The sequence below is a fragment of the Vicugna pacos genome, chromosome 35 (assembly GCF_048564905.1).
Source record: "Vicugna pacos chromosome 35, VicPac4, whole genome shotgun sequence".
NCBI classification, from domain to species: Eukaryota; Metazoa; Chordata; class Mammalia; order Artiodactyla; family Camelidae; genus Vicugna; species Vicugna pacos.
Window position 1 is genome coordinate 32,367,061 of NC_133021.1, and position 21,581 is coordinate 32,388,641.

The 21,581-nt window shown below is 57.0% G+C and overlaps 1 protein-coding gene across 5 annotated transcripts in view; it reads right to left on the minus strand.

The window, feature by feature from the left end:
* Positions 1-2,215: 2,215 nt before the first annotated feature.
* Positions 2,216-21,581, minus strand: part of PFKFB3 (6-phosphofructo-2-kinase/fructose-2,6-biphosphatase 3) — a 71,224-nt gene continuing 51,858 nt past the window's right edge. For all 5 annotated transcript variants that reach the window (XM_031670862.2, XM_072954873.1, XM_031670865.2 and 2 more), the window contains 14 exons: positions 20,863-20,988; positions 20,005-20,101; positions 19,304-19,370; positions 18,701-18,775; positions 18,282-18,338; positions 15,662-15,786; positions 14,846-15,053; positions 14,329-14,475; positions 14,049-14,153; positions 12,598-12,727; positions 12,069-12,131; positions 11,892-11,956; positions 9,932-10,105; positions 2,216-4,811 (listed from right to left, as the gene is read on the minus strand). In XM_031670862.2, the coding sequence (XP_031526722.2) occupies positions 4,764-4,811; positions 9,932-10,105; positions 11,892-11,956; positions 12,069-12,131; positions 12,598-12,727; positions 14,049-14,153; positions 14,329-14,475; positions 14,846-15,053; positions 15,662-15,786; positions 18,282-18,338; positions 18,701-18,775; positions 19,304-19,370; positions 20,005-20,101; positions 20,863-20,988 (1,487 nt within the window). In that variant the 3' untranslated portion in view covers positions 2,216-4,763. The remainder of the gene's footprint in view (positions 4,812-9,931; positions 10,106-11,891; positions 11,957-12,068; positions 12,132-12,597; positions 12,728-14,048; positions 14,154-14,328; positions 14,476-14,845; positions 15,054-15,661; positions 15,787-18,281; positions 18,339-18,700; positions 18,776-19,303; positions 19,371-20,004; positions 20,102-20,862; positions 20,989-21,581) is intronic.

Below are 21,581 nucleotides of genomic sequence, written 5' to 3' on the forward strand. Positions count from 1 at the left end.
TAGCTGGCCAATTTTCCCAGTACAGTTTATTAAGTAATTGCAAGTTTGCTGTTAGGAAAAGCGGAGGGTAAGCCGAGGGCAAGGTGAGATGGATCTGGCCCGCAGGTGGGAGCGCCTGGCATGAAGAAGGCAGGCTCTGCCCCGCCTCCGGGAGGGACGCCACGAGCTCAGCTTCCCACGGCAAATCCTCCCTAAGCCCCCACGGCCCTCTGCCCGCCCCCACCTGCCACCCACTCTGTGACAGCGCTACCTGCTCCCTTTTAAAAGTGCTAGTGAATTTCCTGGGAGAAACTACTGCCAAGGTGGATTCCAGGCATTACCTGGAGAGGTCCAGAATCTGGGCCAGGGCCCCCACCTCCTCCCGAGGGACCGCTGCTGACTTCCCTGAAGACTCTGGCCCTCTGACCACCAGCTGAGCATGGCAGGTGGGTGACCACGGAGCTTAAAGCTGAGCGACCGCTCGCCTGTCCTGCTGCTAACTCACGTTACTGCAGAGAGACCAGGGCTACACAGAGGCGAAATTTTACTCCGGCTAAAGCCACAGACCTTAGAGTCCCAGGCACTTGAATTCGAAACCTTGAAATTCACCTGCCAAGCCGCCTTGGGTAAATTCCTTACCTTTGGTGAGTCTCAAATTCTTCTTCTGTAAAGCAGGCTGATAAGAACAGCTCACCCCCCTCAGGGCACACGTGAGGATCCCGTAGGATCACCAAGCCCTCAGCGCTGCAGCTGCTCCTGTTTGATCTAACGACTTTATCTGCTCCAGGTGAGTTCCCAAGCTGGCGTCCCAGATACAGAGCCACAGGGTCTGGCTCGCATCTAGGGTCTCAGTAACAAACATCCTCCTGGGATTCACCTTCCAGCAGTGCTCTGCACCGCTTCACCCCCCCAGGGGTCCACCTGGTGACTCATTCTTCAGTATTTATTCAATAATAACAGCCCTGGCCCACCGTCACACAGACAAATCTCAGCTTGCCCAAAGGCCAGGGAACAGCTGTGGATTCCCACCTCCGAGTAGACGCAGGACTTTAAAACATGAATCCATCCTCTGCGAGGGAAGCCTCCCATGTTCCTTGGTAGGTAACCTGGAAGACAGGCCCTGACCTGGGGACATGGACCTGTGTCTGCGAAGGCCACCTCTCTGAGCCCTGCACCCAGAACATAATGAGCACTCTCACTCAGCCCACTCATGCCGGTGACAGGTGACAACCGTGGAAGTCATGTCACAACGGAGGTGCCAAACTGCTGAGTCCCACTCTCTTTGCAAAGGGAGAGCTGGAAAGCAAAAGCGATGCAGAAAGACTCATCGGGGAGTGAGGGCTGTTTCCAGAGCACAGCAGTGGGGCTATGGACAAGAACTCAGACGCGGCCGGAGCCCGGCGGGTCACAAATTCCGTGCTGACGAGGGCGCCCGGCACTGCCCCATGAACACACGCGTGCTCCCGCCGGGCCCTGTGCCCACCTGAGGACGTCCCCCCCATCGCAGGGGTGGAGATGCAGACGTGAAATAACATGCCCAAGTCGTGGCAAAGTAGTCCTAGGGGCTGGATTAAGTTTCTTCCCAGCGAAACCTTGAAAGGGGCTACGAGGGGCTGGAGGAAGGGTGGGGAAGTGAAAGGAACCAAGAATGGAAGACAAATGCCTTGTGTGATTCTGCCCGGGGCCCCGACACTGTCTGCACGATTGGAAGAACAGCGGCTGGGGGACTGAGGGGCTGGGGAGAAGGTATGGATGCGCGGGAAGGGCAGTGGATGGGGATTCTGAATACTGTGGTGGTGGATACACATTCGTCTGACTTTGTCAGAACGCACAGAACCACACCACAGTGAGGCTTAGTCTAAACCACGGCTTCCAGTGAACGCGTCAGTATTGGCTCATCAGACGTAACAAACGCACCATAAATGGAAGATGTTAATAATAGGGGAGACATACGCCTGGAGGTGGGGTATCCGAGAACCCTCTGTCCTATCTGCTTTTTTCTGGAAACCTAAGACTGCTCCAAAAAACAGTCTATTCATTTGTTTTTTTAAAGTGACACAGCTTACAGTTTTGCAAAAGCAGGCACTGAGGAACTGGTTAACTGTGGTTCTGTTTAAAGGAAAGTGATGGAGTGGAGTGGATTGGAAGAAACATGGTGCACTGACCCCAAGTGTAATTAAAAACTCTCTCTCCCACCCCTGCTCCCCCAAAAAGGATCAGAAGCATACTTCATCCATATATTTCAACCCGGTATTTTATTGTTCTGATAGCTGCAAAATATACAAATTTCCAACAGGCATCCCCTGTTTGAAAGCTCGCACTGCTTCGTCCCAGGTAATTAATTCGGACAAATTTATACAGATCACAGAGAAATCAGAAGTCACACGTAAAAGGCCCCAAAGCCAACCAGTCAACGCGACCCAGTCTATACAGCTTCCCATCTTCAGGATCCCTTATACATATTAAATAAATAAATAGCACATCTGCTATCAAAATAATAAAAAAATAAATTTCAAGTATTAGAAACGAAAACGTCATTGGCGTGGTTGTTTTTCTTCTCGCCCCTCCCCCCCCCAATGAAGAGCTTCGCCCATGGTCTCAGGACAGAAATAAGGAGAGAGCTGAGCCCGCCCATAAACAAATATGCAAAGTTTAAAATATTGGTCCCAGATGTTTTTCAAGGGGTCGGGGAGTGAGAGTCAATGGTCGGAGCAGCAGAAGCCCCGAGACCGTGGCTGAGACCCACCCTCCGTCCAACACCTCCGGCCTCAAGCCAGGTCACTGGCCTCCAGCTAGGCCGCCCTCTGCTCTCCCCCAGCCTCCCGTCCCCACCCCCACTGATGCTCTGTCTCCCCAGCGAGGCCCCTGCAAACAGATGTCCCAGGTCAGGCAGAGCCTGCTTGGTGTGTGTACTGATTTGGGGCAGTCAGAGGGAGGGGGAACGCGCCTTCATACAGCCCCCACTCCTATCAGCCAAAAGACTCAAAATTCAGGGTTGGTTCCATCAACCAGAAAGAGAAGGAACCAGAAGGTAGGACACAGGAGAGTCATTCTCAAGAACAGAGCAGCAGGCTCCTGTCTAAACACACAACCCTCAGACACACACACACACACACACACACACAGTCTGACATGACGGCGGGAAAGTAACCCAAGTCTTGAATGGACAGACAGACAGACAGACATCATCTCAGGCAGATGGCTGATTCAGGGAAGGGGGGCACTTGGATGGTTTGGTGTGAAACCCACAAACCTGGTTGGAGGGTGTCCGAAACGCACCCCCACTTCCCACTTAATCTCAACCAGAGAAACGTGCATTTTCTAAAAGCTCCTCTCAAACAAAACAAAACCCAAAACCGCTCTTCTCTCCTCTCCCAGCTCCAGCTGTCTAAACGCACCCCCAGCGTCACCCCCGGGGAATATTTCACAAGCTAAGAAGGGGTAAGGATGTTGGGTCCCAAAGCAGAAGGCAGGAAAGGACGGTGACCTTTGGCACCAGCTCTTAGAGATGCTGAAAGGGGTCATTTGGACAAACTCTACTGCTGAGTCCAAATCGTTTCTTCTGGGCCTCAAGAAACACCCCCATCCTCCCCCCCCACCCCCCAGGAGGCAACAGGGGAAACCAGCAGGCGGAAACTCCAGGTGTTTAGAACCACGTGTCCACAAGCCCTGCTTTGAACCCCCCCAAAATGCCAGAGGTGCCACGAAGGCAAGCTAGGACATTGTCTTCTCCGAGTTCCCCAAGCAGCCCAGGGCCACACCCGGCACACAGTAGATGCTCCATACAAACAGGGGACTGAGCTGAATCCTGCCGGGAGACAGTGGACAGCCTCTTGGAGAAGGTGGCCGCGAGCAAGGCCTGGCCTGGGCCACTGTCCCCACTTGGGAGACACAGGAGTTGATGAATAAACCAAAGGAGGAAGCCAGACCCTCGTCCCCACACCATCACCCAGGGTCAGTCTTGCAACGATCCCCATGCTCGTTCCCCACCATTTTACTTGGGGGGGGTCCCTCCAAGCTCCCCACCCCGTGGGTGTGCCCGACTCCCACATCGTTTCAGAGCTGCAGCCCCCTAGGGCACAAAACCCAAACATCTAAGTTCCTGAACAAGGTGTGACTTTCAGGTCACACGCTCTGCCACAAAAAAGTGCACAACCCAGCAGCCCGGAGGGCGCCACGTCCCAGGTGGGAGAGCTCCGACTCAGGTGGGAGAGTTCCCTGGGAGGGGAGAACCTGGTGCTATTTCAGCCAAGTGTTTCGTCTTGTCTCTGCGGCCAGACTGTCCCACAACATCTTCAGAGGCAGGACACAGACCTGGGAAGGTGGCCGAAAGGTCGCTGCTTGGCTGCCCAGCAGGTCCACCTCCGGGAGGGCTCCTCCCGCGGACCCCAGCCCAGCACGTGCGGAGTCCTCCCTGCACCATCCGGACCAAGATGCACGAAGAGCCCCCTCAAAGTCTCCCATGTCCCTTAATCTTCAGCAGCCGGGATCTAGGCCCCCTTTAAGGTCAGGACTCCGGGGCGAGCGTCACCTCCCCAGCGGGAACGCACAGAAAAGAAATGAACAAAGCGGCGCGGAGGCGCCGACAGCCACCTCCCCTGCGCGTGGTCCTCGCCAAGCTTCACGGGGGCGCGCGGGGCCAGCGGCCCGAAGGCCCGGGAGAGCGCGCTGGGGCCGCTCCTGCGCACCGCGCCCGCCCCGCTGCGGGGCGTCCTGGGGGTCGCAGGCGAAGGGCACTAGCTAAGCTGCAGGCGCGGGGACGGGGCGGTGCCGGCGGGGCTGCGTCAGTGCGTCCTGGAGGCGTCCGCGCCGCTCGGGGAGCCTTTCAGGTTCTGCTTTCGGAAGAAAAGAGGGGGAAGCGGGTTACCACTCTGGGGGACGAGGTTTGGAAAGCCATGCGACCCACTGAGACGCCCCCACCACTCCCCACAAAGAACACGGCTCGGAAGAACATCGTTACCGAATGGGTGGAAGGTGCCTGGCCGCCCAGGAACTTGGTGGAGGTTAAGCCCAGGATCCCAGGGAGAAGGGCCGGGAGGGGCCCTGACATCGGCCTTTGGGGGTATGGGGAAGTGGGGGAGCGGGCAGCTCTGGTGGGTCCGAGCTATCCTGGGGAGCACTGTGTGCCAGCACCTAGGGACCCTCCCACTCCCGGCTTTTTAGAGTCTTGCCCCTACTCGGGGCACTCTTGCTGGCCTCCGCCAGGCGGAGAAAGGGGGTGCTGTTCAGGAGAAGCATGGGAACTCTCCTCCCAGCCTGCCCCAAGCAGAGCTGTACCACAGCCCGAGGGGCCCAGATTCTAGGAACACAGTTCAGGTGCTGGAACTCAGATACCGCCTGATGGCGGTACGTGGCGGGCGTGGCCCAGGAGGACCCAGGCAAGGGAGCCAGGCAGAGAAGGCCTGTGTCAGTCAAGCTCTCACCCGGTTCTAATAAAAGCGATCCCACTCAGAAGCCCCACCTGTAGGAAGCTGGCCAGTATCAAACCCCTTTAAAAAATGGTTTTGGGTCAGCTGGGGACAGGTGACGGCTGCCGCGGCACAGCAGGCGTCTGCTTACCCACCCTCCCCAATCCGCCCCACAGAACAGGGAAACAGGATTTAGAAGTGTTGTCTTCCATCCTGAGTGTCTCCACCAAGACTCTCTTACAGGGGCGGCAGGGAGAGTGGAACCCAGGCAGAGAGATAAGCGTCACCGCGGCCCACTCCCCTCCCGCCAGAACAGAGGGGAATCGGGGGGGCTGGCGGCACTGATCTGAGTCCTCTCTCAGCCGGACTCGGGAGCCCAGGTAACTGACCCTCTGACCATGAGCAGACGGCCCAGCCCCGTGGGTGCAGCATCTCCTGGGAGAGCCCCCAGCCTCACACCCAGAGAGGACCCAGCCAATCCGGGGTCAGAGACGGAGGTGCTGGCGTGTCCCTGCGCAGCGGCTGCCCGCATCCCCTGGGACAGCTCACGCCCGAGGCTGGAGCACCCACAAATGATGGCAACGCAGCAAGGACACTGGGGACCACAGGCACAGGCCACAGCAGATCACTCACTCATGGTGCCCCTGGCTCAGGGCGCATGGAGGGAGAGGAGGAAGTGGGAGAGGATCTCCAGACAATGGTGCTGCTCTTAAAAACACACAAGGCCCGGGCACAGGGTGTATGAGTCACAGACTTCACAATGGCCAGTGCTCAGGCAGAGCGAGCCGCCCGGAGGGCTGAGATGCCATGACCGGAGAGACGATGTGGGAGGGACAAGGAGGGGCATGCACGGAGCCATTTACCTTTCCAAGGTTAGTAAGGAGAAAACTTTGAGAAAATATGACAGACAGTTCGTCTTTCAAGCATAGTAAGAGGGGAAGGAAGAAACATGTTGGGAAAGAAAAACAAAACAAAACATCTTTAGTAGCATTCTCTTCTTAGCGTGCATCTGAAATTTAAAACTCAAGGATGCATCGTGCGTGCCAGAGGGTCCCGCAGCCGCGAGCACCAGTGCAGCCGCCTGGGGAGTGGACCACAGGGTGGGCTCTGCATCCGACCCGGCTGTCATGCCTGTTGCACCAGGACACCACCATCCCCAGCATCCTCGGGCCACAACCCGAAGACCCCGGGGGCGCCCACTCCCCAGTCTCCTGGTGCTGCTGCTGCTCCCGAGGGGAAAGCCCACTGGCCTGTGCAGGAGCAAACAGGGTGGTGTGCACACCAGATGTCCCCACCAAAACACAGGGCACCACGGCTCCCGCTATAACAGCTACTGCCCACCAGGCACTGGCCACGTGCCAGATATTTTGCTGAGTGCTACAACCATATTCTCAAAACACCTGGACGCCGGGATCCCAGAGGGTGATGGATCCAGAGAATCCATTTTTGCTGAAGTGGAGGGAATCTGGCCACAGGCATGCTCAGCTTTAGAGCCGGGCAAGTTCAACCTCAGATGATGGGGGAGGCGTGCCCGAATGGCCCCCTCCCAGCAGAAAGATTTCTTCCCTGGCCACATCGGTCGTAGGTCAAAAGGAACAGGATATGCATAGATGCAAAACCATAAGGTTCCAAACGCAAAGGCTGGTTCTCACACAAGGAGAACTCTTCATCCTGAAGGTACAACGCCTGGCTTCAAGGGGTAACAGACTCGGGACTGTTACTCTTAAGGCTGAGTTGAACGGGCAGGGCCACCATGAAAATAAACACATCTCAGCCAAGGGAAGCGGCTGTGAGGGAGAGACGGCAAGAGCGAAAAAGAAAATCAAACCGCTCCAGGCTGTGCCCCGCGGTGCCAACGCTGGGTGCCCAGGACAGGTAGGTGAACAGGACCCGGGCTGTTCTCGAATAGGCGGACAGAAAGCAGCCAGTCTTCGGGGCTGGAAGAGCCGTTCCAGGCTGGTTCTGCTACGGACCAGCTCGGGGGCAGTGGGCAAGAGACTCGCCCTCATCTGGGGCCCTGCAACCTCCTGGGGTCGTCTCAAGGATCAAAGACATGGGATGTGTACAGACACATCCTCCGTGAGCCATAAAGTGGCGAAGTGTATTTCACCTAATCCAAGCACAGTATCAGCCCGGCAAACCTATTTTCCAAGAACAAGCCATGTTTCAAGTTTATCAGGCAGAATGCCTCAATCTGCTGGCTTCAGTTTCGGCATGAATTAGTCCAGGCAACCTAACCAGCGGAAGGGAAGGTGGGGTAGGTGTGACTTGAGGGGCCGGAGAGGTGACGATACTTCATGGTGGTTGTTATTAACACTGCGATATAAAGGCCTCGGTTCCTTCTGTGGCCAGGGACCTCCGGGGCAGAGGAATCGCGGAATTATCCACCAGCTGAATCGGACACTCTGTGCAGAGAGAAGGCTGCCCCCCATCCTGCACGTGACATTACAGGAACTGGTTCTGATACAGGACAAACCGAGCAGAACAGCGGTTCCCAAAGGGCCTCCCCAGAGTGTGGGGGTCCTATAGTGTGGGGGAGCCATGGGGGTCCCGGCCAAGACAGGAGGGAGAGGCTCAGGGCTCCAGCCCCACCTGTCCTCCACTATCTGTTTTACAGACTAGGCTCTGGGTAAACTTTCCCTTCAGAATGAAAGGGCCCTCCTGCGGGGAGGAGCCCAGAACTCCAAAGACCACGGCTGGCGCACACACCTAGCTCCCCCCTAAAACCTGCCTCCAAGGGGGAAAAAGTAGATTTACTCCCAGCCGCGGACCACCGCGAGCACTAACAGTAACCTCTGGCCCCAAGAGGGAGGCAGAGAAGGCAGCTGTGGCCGTGGCGGCAGGAGGACAAGGGGGCACTGAAAACCATCATGACTTCCTGCAGCCTCTTCTGCAAATTCACCGATCCCCCCCCACCACCACCCGTGCCCATCCCCATCCTGCAGATTTCACAGAAACTGTCTGCCATAAGCATCAACGTTTTAACAGGCGGGAGGCCAAACTGGCAAGCAAGAAGAGATGCAAACAGCAAAAGTAGTCAGAGAAAAATACTTACAAACAGGCTTTCCCTAGCAAAGGCTGCAGAGAGAAAAGGCAGGAGAGAGAAGTGAGTGGAGGGACAGGGTGAAGGCTCAGAGCCGTCTGGAGCCAGGACATCCTCCACAGGGCTGGCCTGTCAGAGCCCAATGTCCCCTGTCACCTGGGGCGGCACGGCCTTGCAGGCCACCCAACCCCAGCCCTGCCTGGTCCCCACAGTGTCTGCGACTTCGGCCTCTAAACTTCCAACTCTGACCCGACCGTTCACACGGAAACAGGATGTCACTGACACACCACTTCAGCTCTCAGTTTTCATAAAAAAAAAATCTGACTTTTGACCTGAGAGGAACATTAATTAAATACCTCCAGTCAGTCTACCTCCCTCATTTTAAAAGATAAGGAGACCGAAAGCCAGGGACGTGATGGGACCTGACAGTAAAATCCTACAGGCAGCGCCGGGGCGGACGCCACCGCGTCACACGCTCGGCACGAATCACCTCATTGATCAGCCTTTGGTGCTGTTCCCCCATTCCACAGATAAGAAAACTGAGGCCTGAAGAGGTCTGATGGCCTGCCCGGGGCTGCACATCCCTCTTTCCCCAACTTGGCACATTTCCAGCCAGCAAGAGACTTAAATGAGTTTCAGGGGAAACACAGGAAGTCTGTGGGCCAGCACCCAGCTCATTTATGAATCTGATTCAAACTTTAGCCGGTGATTTACGTATAAGAGAGCAGGCGTGGTGGGCGGAGGTGGGGGAGATCCCCAGGCGGGACCCAAATTTGGGCCCAGGGATTTCTACATCTCACATACTGGCAGATTCTTGGGTGTCACAGAGGAAAAGATTGGTTTTCTGAAAAATAAATCTTACTGCCCAGTAATAGCCTGTATCTTTCAGCCTTTCATCCTTATAGCGAATGAAATAGTCTAAGGATGAAATCTAGTTGCTGCTCTGCTTTGGGTTTTTTTTACTTTGTTATATGAGAAAGTGGCTACTTCCACATCCTCCAGCCCGGGTTCCAGCCTGGCCAAGCCAGCTCCGGACACGCTCCAAGGGCCCCATCTGACAACAGCTTTCCCCCATCGGGAGCAACGCTAAGGGAGGAAGTAAGGAAAACTGCTCAGCGTGGGGACGGAAAAGACGTCCCCGGGCCACACAGAAGCCAACAGCCCAGAGCTGAATGGAGACCCCGGAACTGGGGGTTGCCTTAAACTTTAAAAATAAACTATTAACAAGTGTGAATGGGTCACAGACATTTGGCCATTTCTTGGCTCTGCCCGCTTCTGCCCCGGGTAAGACCATCTCCTCTGAACTCACAGCCATGGTGACAAGGACAGATCTGGGGGTCCCACACTCAGAGGGGCGCCCCGTGCCATCTCCCTCCACCCCCACATGCAGGCCTGGGTCTCAGGCCGCCGCCGCCCCACCGGGCACACGCCTCCCCACTGGGCAAGTTCTCCCCACCCAGACATGAGACTCGACTCAGGAAGGAGACGGGGGTCAACGCACTTGTCCGGGCAGCTGCGTGGGCACCTCCGGGGGCAGGCAGTTGGGCAGGGCAGCGGAGGTGGAGGCCACATGCTCCTCAAAGCTGTTGATACGAGGCTTTTTGGTGGGCTCGGGGCTGGCTAGTGGGGTGACACTATTGCGTCTCATGAGCGGGTTAGGTCCCTTCTTTGCATCCTAAGCAAGACAAAGACAAAAGAGAGAAGGCGACAGTTACGAGGAGGGGGAGGTAAATAAGCCAAAAAAAAAAAAAATCCAAAACCACACCAAACACATTCTCTGCTTTTGGAATTCACTGAGACCACAAGCTCGACCCCGGTGACTGGCCCTGGACCGCGGGGCTGCCGTCTTCCCCTCTGTCTCGTGGTTAGCAAGAGCAAGGGATGTCCTCTCCCCCTGAACCCCTTCCCGATCATTCCAAGACACTCACTCGGACAAAGGCGACATCTGCAAAGCAGGCAGAGAAGAAGAGCAGGACAGTTCTGCACAGACAGTTACGCAGCGACAGTGGGTAATGAGGTCGGGGGACCCTTGCTGCCAGCCTCCAGGGACTCGGGGCCAGGGGAGCGGCTGGGCGTGAGGCCGGGGCAACCACTGGGGGCGGCGGGGGCGGGGGGAGAGGGTGTCGGTGCCGGACCCCATCCCGCTGACCTTGAGCCAGGATCTGAGCACCTCCTGCTCCCAGTGACTACACCCGGTTTAGGACAGGAAACGCAAGCCTCAACCCGCCAGGACACCAAAGACGCAGAAAACTGCCAGCCAGGGCCGAGCGCCAGCCTTCCGATTAAGTGACGTCTCCATCGGAGTGGGGACCTCTAAGTCCCCAGGGCCTGTCACTCTACTGTAGCCTATGGCCCAGGAGCCTGAGTTGGGGTCTGTCTCTATCAATCCCCTGCCCTCTTCTGCACAGTGAACTGCTCAGGGGCCCCCAGAGCCCAGTTCGGGTCAAACCCCAATAACGAGGCTGCCGGAGGGTCTGGTGGGGAGGCCGCTGCCCCTAGAGTGACAGCAAACGCACATCCCGCTACCCCCGCTCAGAAGGGCGCCGTTAAGAGCCAAGGGAAGCCGTCCGCCTTCATTTCGGTCACCCAGCCAGGCAACTGCCGGGTAAGCTGGGATTTTAATGCCAAAATCTTCTGGCCAAGCACCTTGGGAACAGGGACATCTCCTGCACAGAGGGGAATGTTACACTCGGTATAAAGGAAAGGGCTGGACTGATGCTGGCAAAGCACTGGAGTTTGACAGTCGGTATAAAGTAAATTCAAACTTTCTTTCACAATGTGAAACATACGCCTGGGCAGAAATCTGCTGTTGGGAGGGCCGGCCAGGCTGACCACCGAATTCCAGACCTCCCAGGTGGGGTCAGATGCAGCCAGGCACTGGGGTCTCCCAGAAAAACGTCCCATCCGCCACGGCTCCCGTCTCTAACTCCCAAACCCTACCTGGGCTGCCCCAGCCCCACGCCCTGCTCTACTGTTACCGCCTTCATGGTAACTCGGTACCTAAGTGCACACAGTCCGCTGAGCTGATTGGTGGGTCCTGTTACCACCAGTGACTCTGGAACTTGAAATCGTTTAGCTGCCCTGGAGGAAAAGGCAGCAGTAATTGTGCTACAGTTATGTCTAAAAGAGCAGAATGTCTTCCTCCTCAGTGCTCACTTCTCAGGTCAAGTGGAAATGGGGGATGAGGCACAGAAAGAAAGGAAAGGAAGACGATGCCAAGAAGCCACCAGACAGGCAGGGCAGGAGCACACAGAGACGGAGAAAAGGGAGGGACAGTCACGAGGGCCATAGTTCCAAACGAGTTGTTGAGAATCCACCGACAGACACAGCCAGCCTGGACAAGCAACGCGGTCTCAGGGCTTCCCAAGTGCTGGCGCCCGCAGGCCCCGCCACTCAGCGGGCCCCTCCCAGACGGAGGGCAAGTGCGGTGTGAAGGGCGGAGGCAGCGAGCTCGCACTCACCTCTGACCTCTCCCGGTGCGTGCTCACTGACTCCACGTTCAGGTAGATGGATTCTACACGGCAGCCTGGGTAGGGGCGGGGAGAGGTCGGCTTCCAGTTACAGGGGATGAGCGCTCACAGCCCCACCCCTACCCCAGCGAGGGGACAGGTCTCGGAGGGGCTGCGACCCACACTCACCATAAGCGACGGGCGTCAGCTTCAGGACGGCATGAAGGGGGCATTTCAGGTAAGGCATCTCCTCTGCGAAGGAGGGAAGGGCCCACAGTGAGACGTGAGACTTGGGACGAACATTCCCAGGCCCCAGGGAGAGCTTCTGCCACGTGGGGACCCACAGAGGCCTGGCTGGGCAGGGCGCCCCCCACCCACTGGGCACAGGCCCTCCTGCTCGAGCCGGGGGCCCTACAAAAGACACCCAAAAGGACAGAATCGAAGCAAACTCAAACCCCCACACAGAGAGCTGGAGTAAGGGTCATTTCCCAGACAACGTAGGTGTGTCCGGGTCCAACTGACCCTCGGCCAGACAGGCACTTAAGTTTTACGAGTTTTCTAGGCTGTTTGCTCCTCAGAGGTGGGCTGCCTCCTCCCCACCCAACCCAAGGCCCCCCTGAGATGTGGGGAGACAGGGCTTCCGGAGGCTGGTTCTCCTTTCGGGACAGTGATGGCTCCCAGCCCTCTCCGCCCCACCGGGAGAGGAAGGACCAGGCACCTGCGCTCTTATCCAGGAAGTAGGCCAGGAGGCAGCGCAGGACGGCCTGGTGGCAGATGACCAGAACGTTCTCCTGCCGCTCCAGCTCCATGATCACTGGCTCCAGGCGCTGGACCAGGTCCTGGTAGGACTGCAAGGCAGAGGGACAGGGCGCCACGTTGGAGCAGAAGCCGTGTATCCCCAGCCAAACCTCTCCCATCGTTATAAACCAAAGAACAAGCGACTGATCCTCAGTCAACCCCCGGTCAGTGCGTTAGCGCTGCATCCCTTACGGGCCTCTGAGGAACGGGGAACAGTCCTGTGTTGGTAAGGATGTGGAGAAGTGATCCTCTAAGACGCTCCCTCCCGACCCTCGTCCGCCACCAGGGGAAGCAGAGCACCAGTCCTGACAGGCACTGCGGCACGGGGTGGGGGGGGGCTTGAGCATGTTACACGGAGCAGAAGACCACAGGGTGTAGGATTCCACTGACGTGAAACGTCCAGAACACACACTCGTGCTGGCGGGGGGGCGGGGTTGGGGAGGGGGATTCGGACTGACCATTAAGAGGCTGGGGTTTCTTCTTGGAGCGAAGGGATGTTCTAAAATTCATGGTGACGGCTGCACAATATTGTGAATATACTAAAACCCACTGAACTGGCTAAAATGGTGACTCTCATAGGATGTGAATTTTACCTCAATAAAAAGAAACTGAAGAAGAAGAGGGTGGCGTGGGATTTTTAAGACCGCCAAGGTTCCCACTTGCACTGGTCCCTCTCTCCCTAACCAGGTCCCAGGGAACAAGGACTGGGGTCAAAACTAGAGACAGTGCCCTGGGTTCGAGGGAACTGACACATGACAAATGCTGATCTGGTACAGACAGGACGGTGTCACCAGGCAGACCCCAGAGCACTGCCTGCACCTGGACCCGGTGCGCTGGACAACTGCTCACTCAGCCCTCCCCTCTGCCAGCAGGGATGCAGTCAGCACCAGTGATGTGATGATGTGTCTGCCATGTCACCCACAGTGGCGGTGGGGGGGGGGGGCCTCCTGTCCAGTGAATCACCATCCAGGACCCCTGGTCTTTCCCTCATCATTACATTCGTCATCAGAGAAACACCTCTCTCCCAGCTCCTCGTGGGAAAACACACCTGTGCTCCTCTCAGAGCTGTTTATAAGACTCAGCTCAGAAAAACTCGATTCAAAGGCAGAAGTGCCAGGACGAGCATGGGGACAGAGGAGGAAGGTGGACGAAAGGGCCCTACCTCCCCGTAGTCACTGCTAACAGGTCCCTCTGGACCCCAGCAGCGCCCCCCACGCCCCCACCAGCTGGACCCCGGGGCCTCAGAAGGACCACCGGGAGCTCCTGGCCGCAGCCCAGGCCAGCCGCCCCGACCATCACTCGCTGGCGCAGCGATCACCGGCCGGAGACGGGGACGGGGACGGGGACGGGGACGCGAGCGGGCGCACGCACCTCCCCGGTCGGGTAGCGGTAGTAGTACTTGTCCTGCTCGCGCAGCGCGTACTCCTCGGGGTAGGTGTCCCGGATCTCCTCGTAGGTCATCTCCTCACAGACACCCTGGCGGAAGCACCCAGACGTCACTCCGGGAACACGCCCCCCACGGCCACCTCGAGGTGGTCCGCGCAGCCGGAGCCGGGGGGAGGCTCTCGGGATTCGCAGCGGACCCGAGGGAGCGCCTCCCGGCCCTCCCGCCCCCGCGCCCACCCCGCGGCCGCGCCAGACGCGGACTCACAGCGTCGATCTCATTGAGCGCCTTCCACTGCTCGTAGGGCAGCTGCAAGGCCTCCGCCGTTTGGATGGTGCTCTTCAGCTGGCTGGTCCACACCCTGAGGTCCTTCAGGTTCTGCTCCTCCACAAACGTGCTCAGGGCGTTGGCGAACTGGGAGGAGAGGGATGGGCGCGCTGGGCCTCCGGTGCTGCGCCTCCCGGGGAGGCGGCGCCCGGCTGGCTCCCGCCCGCGTCGGGGACAGTCACACACGGATACACACACACCTAACCCTCCCCACGGGCTCAAGAGAGTCCCCCTTCCCCCACATACGTATACACACGTATGTAGACACACACACGGACTTACACACATACATATACATGCACAGGAGGACACACGTACACACAAGGACACAGATATACAACAAAGACACACAAGCACCGGGACACACTCATACACCTACACACAAAGACCCAAAGACACACGCGCAGGGACACGCAGCCCCCACCCTCGGCTACCCGCCCTCCCGCGCCCCACCTACCTTCCTGCCCCTGCTGGACAGGCCGGAGTCCCCTCCGATCCTCCCCTGGAGGTTGTGCTCGCTCTCGCCGTGCCGACACAGGTAGATGGTGCGGGGCTGCACGTGGATGTTCATCAGGTAGTAGACGATCCGGCTCTGGATGTGGTCCTGAACCCTGTTCACCAGGAACCGCCGGCCCACGTCGATCACCTTGATCAGAGACAGGTCCCTGCACGGGAAGGCAACCAGCTGATCAGAACACTGGAGTCGCCACAGCACAACCCGCCCCCCCCACAGAGACCCAGCTCAGACTGCTGCAGACCTAACCCCATCCCTGTGGAGACCCAGCCCCGCCCCCTGCAGACCCAGCCCCGCCCCCTGCAGACCCAGCCCCGCCCCCTGCAGAGACCTAACCCCCATCCCTGCAGAGACCTAGCCCCGCCCCTGCAGAGACCCAGTCCCCGCTGAACTACAATGCCTCCTCCAGCACAGACCGCACCTCTTTTCTCTAGAGTCAGGGGTCTGGGTCTGCAGTACCCACAGCAGAGAGGGGCTGGCCAGCCTCCCAGAAAAGAGGGAGTGAAAAGCAAGATTATGGAAAAAAAAAACAAAGGAAGTATGGAAGGAAAGTAGCAAGACGGGGATCGAATGTTCAATAGCCACACTTGTACGTTGGGTCTAAAATATTTACCCCAAAGAGGTAGCCAAGGAGTTTTTCAAAGATATTTTCGAAGAGAGTTTATAAAAGTATCCAGGAGCAAACGTTTCATGGGAACGTCAAGAAAATATTCAAAGCCCTAAAGCAGGTGGTTCAGATCGTCACCTCTTAGGAATTACCTGTCACATTTATCGGGGTCGAGGGGCTGGTAGCTGGCTTCATAGCAATTAATTCTCTTCATGAAGTCGTCCATGGCTTCTGCTGAGTTGCAATCTTTGTAATCCGGGCTGGAGATTTTCACTTCCTGTAACACCACAAAGAGGCAGCTGATGAATCACGCTGGAAGGCTTTCTGCTGAGATGAAGCAGGATTTGGGGCTTGCAAACGGGGAAAAGCTGGGACGGGCTCAGAGTGACGATGAACCGACCCAGCGTTTAAGAGAAAAAACAAAAGATGTGGCCGGGCACTGAATCATAACCTGATGATACCCCGAAAGGGGGGGGGGCACCCATGGCAGACAGAGACTCGCTGCCTGGAATGGCAGGACAGGAAACCCACGAGGATTCAGTAGCCAAGTCACCACCACACAGCTCAGCCCGCAAGTCAACCAAGCTTCACTAAACCATCTGTAAAGTTCCCCCACCAAAAGGAGGCTATCCTTGAGCAAAGATGCACTCAGGAGGAACTGGAGATGCCCTGGTCCCATGTGCCTGGCACGATGCTTCCTTCACCGCCCACAGACAGGCAGTGCCCAACTGATGCTTCTCTACCTGGACCACACACCCAGTCCTGTCCAAGGTTTGCTCTCATGGGCCGCAGACAGAAGAGAAATGACTCTTGTGCCCGCCATCCCCTGTAACTGAACAAGAGGCCTGACAACCTGGCAGATTTCAGGGAAACCCAGAATTTTTTAAATGCATGTGCTCTTTTCATCCTCAATAATGACCACAGCCGTGAGAGAGGCAGGGACTCTGCACAAGGACTCTTCCAGTCTGGGAAGATGAAAAAGTTCCAGAGGCAGGTGGTGGGGATGGTTGCACAACAACATGAATATGCCAGGAACCACGGAACTGAACTCTTAAAAGCAATCATAACGGTCAGGTTATATTATGTATATTTTACCACAGAATACTACTCAGTCCTAAAAAAGAATAAAACCATGCCATCTGCAGCACCATGGATGGACCTGGAGATCATCATTCTAAGTAAAGTAAGCCAGAAAGAGAAAGAACAATACCATACGATATCACTTATATGTGGAATCCAAAAAAAAAAAAAAGAAACGAACTTATTTACAAAACAGACAGACTCACAGACATAGAAAACAAACTGATGGTTACCAGAGGGGAAAGGGGGTGGGAAGGGATAAATTGGGAGTTCCAGACTTGCAGATACTAACTACTACGTATAAAATAGGTAAATAACAAGTTTCTACTGTAGAGCACAAGGAACTATATTCAATACCATGTAGCAACCTACAGTGAAAAAGAATTTGAAAAGGAATATATGTATGCATGTGTATGACTGAAATGTGACACTGTACACCAGAAACTGACACAACGCTGTAAACTGACTACATTTCAACAACAAAAAAATTATGTATTTTAGCATAATAAAAAAAAAATCTAAGTTCACAGATTCCTTCCTCCAGCACAGCCTCCCACATAAAGAGCACAATGGAAAGGCCTGGAAACTGCAAAGCTGCTCTGAGGCTTAATCAGAGGAAGGGACTTCTGAACCTGGAGGGTCAGGGCACACGGATGCGCGTGTCCCCAGAGTTCGAGCTGGATGGTCAGCTTCTGGCCAAGCGCGTGGCGACTGCTCACTGGGGAAAAAATGATTTTGCAGCTGCATCTCACTTCACTACCAAAGGGGACTTGGGAGACGCACACCCCAGAAACACAGAAAAACCCTTTGTTTAGAGCATGACCACTTCTGTTTCCTCTTACTTTGAGCCTCTGGGGCCACTGGACTGATTTCCACCATTTCAATAGCCCTTCCTGAGAGATGAACTCACTTCTGAGAAATGTTTGCAAGCAGTCTTGCCTGGAGGGAAGGCCCAACACCAGGTGTGAAGGCCTCACATTCCTTTACAGGATGCACACGTGTCTGGGGCAGAACCACAGTGTCCCCTGCAGAAGTGTCAGCCCTGCTTTTCTTTGTGTGTAACATCTGACTCTGATGTATTTAAGCTGGAGAGAAACCAACCTACAACAGGAGAAGGTGACTTGTGGTGAAGTCTTCATAGAAACCATTTCTGTGTACAATCTCTTGCTAGCAAATCACATTTAAGAATTAATCAAGTTAAGCTGCCAATGACCCTCCACTGAGCTGGGCAACTCCCCCTTGGCACGGGGAGAGGAGCAGGAAGACAGTTTTACCACCCCGCTTCTTCCCAGACTTGGGAATTCCAACTTCCATCCGTCTGCTGAGTCTCAGGGGCTTCTATCAACACACAACCATTCTTACCCATCAGGGACCTCAAAAGCAAAAGAGACCAGCCTGCTACCTCCTCTCCCATCTGGAGGAGCGAGCCATCCTTTGCCCCAGGCAGCCCCGTCACCCGCCAGCTGCCAAGCTACCCACAGAAACTGTTCCCGGTCCCCCGATTTCTCTCCTATGTCCCACAAAGACTGCTCTCTGCCTTGATAAAGCCAGTCCAGGTCATAGAATCTGCTTAAAGACTGCTCTGCAATTCTGACTTCCCAGACAAAACCAACCACATTCTCAGGGTCCAGTGACTACTCTGGGCCACTTGTCTCAGATGGCCACACTGGTGGAGGTCCCACGTGGTCTTACCATGATGTTTGAGGCTACAACCGTGGGGTCATCGCACACAGACTCGATGAAAAACACCTGGGAGGGAGCGAGACAAAAAAATGTTAGGGAACAATCAATGTGGGGACACAGAGGGCCAACTCTGGTGTCACTGTGATGTCATCACCACACTGGAGGAGGAAGGACCCCACTCATAAATCCCCAAATACAGAGGGAAGAACCAGCCGCTCAGTCCCGACCCTCGCCCTCCTCAGCAGAGGGATGCGCTCCCCCTTCCAGTCACAGAGGCCCCTAAGGCCCCCGCCAGGAAGGCCCGGTCTGCAGGCAGCCACACGAGGGCAGCGGGAGGGGCAGGCCCGAGCACGGGCGCGCAGGCGCTCCCGACCGCAGGACCAGCCCATGCCTGTGGCGCTTCCCTTGCTCCTGAGCCTCTGCCTCACCTTGAAATCATTTTCTTTGGCAAAATGAAGGATCATGTGTCTCCTCTCTCTAGTAGTATTGGTAGCATCGAAAACCTGGCAGGGAGAAAGAAGCTCCGTGAAGAGAATCCAGCTTACCAGTATTTACCAAACTACCAGAGGTCAGGCCTGTCGGGTCCTGGGGCTCCAGGAGACACTGTGCCCTCCCCACCCACCCTCTCCATCCCCCTACTGCCTCTCAAACTCAGGGACCATAGGGGAGCGATGGGAACAGTCCTCAAAGCAGACGAACAACAGCAACAAGCAGGGAGGACGCTGGAGGAAGGGGCACTGGCTCCCAGGGCTGCAGCTGCCCCGGGTCCAGCCTGCCTCGGAGGTCGGGGCCAGCCGCACCAGAGGTGGTGCAGGGCACCAGCTGGCCGTGCCGCCCGCCCCGCCGCCCATCTTCCTCCCGGGCCCCTGTGCTGCCCTCGCCACCTGCTTCCTTGCCGCTCAGGCCAGAGGCACCTGTCCCCACGTGAGGCCTCCCCTCAGGGCTCCGTCTGCGCTCCCACATTCCCCTCCGTCCAGGGCCCCATGCCGCTATGGGAGGGATCAGAGACGGGGCTTATTCCCCAGACTTACTGCAATCTGGCCCCTTTCCTTCGTCAGGTAACTTTTGACGTCTCTCAGGGCAGCTAGTGCACACTGCCTGCAACACACAGAAGGAGAACCAGTGCATCAGAGCGGGTCCCTCCGAGAGGGAAGCCCACGCACCCCCACGAGCAGGGTGACTGACGATTCTACTGCCAAGCTGCTCGGGCTGGTGGCGCCCATGTGGCTGGAGCCCCCCACATGTGGCTGCAGCCTCCGGAAGCGGTCTCGTGCCGGCTGCGTCCTGAAATCCCCCCAGGGAGCTTTCAAAACACGGATGCCCAGGTCCTGCCCACGGATCCCGCTGCACCCATTCAGGGGGGCTGGCACCGGGGTCGTGTCAAGCTCCCAGGTGATTCTAAATGCAGCCGTCACACTGGGGCTCCCTGGTCAGCTTGGGCTTAAACACAGTCCTTTTCAGATGTAAACATGACTTTCCAGGAAAACCATTTTGTTCATTCTTAATGAGACCTTGTTGGCCTGTATCACATCAGCGGAATCAGACCACCTGGGAGCAGACGAAGGCTGTGTCTCAGAGGCCGGGAGGCTCTGCTGGTACCCGGCGGGGGTAGGCGGTGCGTGGCTGGCGGCCACACCGCGGGCCGGCTGCCCCCCTCTCTCTCACAAGCTGGCATTAAAGAGCAAAGCAAAAGAGCCCCAAGCCGCGCCAGGCCCAGCAGCCCGGCCCTTACTTTCGGACCCTCATGGCCTCCTCGTTGTCGGGGCGGAAGAAGTTGTAGGAGCTGAACTGCTTGACGGCCTCCCGGCGGTACTCCCCGACGTTGAACACTGCGTGCGAAAGAGAGGCCCCTGAGCGGGCGGCCGGCAAGGGGCCGCTCCCCGCCACGAGCGCGCTTTCCAGAAAAGGATGCCAAGCCAGCACAGGACGCCGACTTGAACAAGATCCTGGCAAGACCTGGAAACCCGACAGTGGGCTCCACGTCCTGAAGGCAGCCTGGCTCCCCTAGACCCAGCATTGCTCAGCAGCCCGCATCCAGGATGGGTACTGGGTGCTGGGTACTGACTGGGCGCTCAGGGCACAAAGCACTGCGCTGGCACGGGGGGGCGGGGGAGCGGTGCAGGAAATGTGAGAAATTAGTCCCCAGGCTCAAGACATCCCCCGTGTAGTTGGGAAGGTTCATAAAAACATAGTCAACAGTACAGAGCCCTTTTAATGGTCAGTGGGGGAATGTCACTGCTAAGGGCTTTGGGAATTTCAAAGAAAAGATCCACACAGACCACGGAGGTCAGGGAAGGCTTCTTGGAGGAGGTGAGGGCTGAGCTGGGCAGGATTCAGGGCAGTGGGGAGGAGCCAGTGAGCAGAGGCCCCAATACAAAGCAAGCTGTGCGTACAGGGTGGTGGACGGCTCAGCCAGAAAGGAAGGCGCCCCCCGCCCCAGCAGGGCCAGCCCCGCCCTCATGTGGTCCTGCAAGTCCAGTCCCCGCAGCTGGAGAGGGAAGGGCCGTTCCTTTTTTGGGGGGGTGGAGGTGGAGGGGATGACGAGCAGGAGGGCAGCCTCAGCGATGTGACAGCCCTGGCCTGGCCTCACCTTTCGTGGGGACACCAATCCAGTTGAGGTAGCGGGTCAGCTTCTTGGAGATGTAGGTCTTACCCCGGGCGGGCAGCCCCACCATGACGATCACCGTCGGGGAGTTGGTGAGCTTGGGCCCACAGGCTGGGGAGAGCAACACGGGAAGTGTCGTGAATGAGGCGCCCAGCAGAGCCAACAACAGGCTGTAAAAATTTCCCACCTCAGCCCAGCGAGACTGGGCCCCTGGAGGCCAGAACCCTCAGGTCACACAGCTCCCTTTTGCTTCAAGGGTCGCGTGGCTACTCAGGCTGCACCACAAACCCCAGTTAGACGGGGGCTCTGTCTCCCTCTAAGCAAATGAGCGCGAGTGGGACGGAGGGGGCCACCCGGCCACTGACAGGCACAGGCTTGAAGGAGGCGCCTCGTCTTAAACTGGATGCCCCAACACGGCCCCATCCTGGGCCGGGTGACCAAACTGAGGTCATGTGTCCGAGCACCCACCATGCCCTGCTAGGGTCTGCCTCCCAGAGCTGCAGGCTGGGGACACGAGGAAGCAACGCAACATCCAGGGACCATTCCTCCTCTCCCGTCCCTAGACTATCAGCAACCTTCTCCATGCAGAGTGAGGAGCAGAAAGAAGGGCCACTGGGAGGCCAGGAGACACCTAGGAGCCACGAAAACCCTGGGCTGGGATTCCCCAGCTGCCAGTGGCCGGGAACAAACAAGTTCCTAGAAAA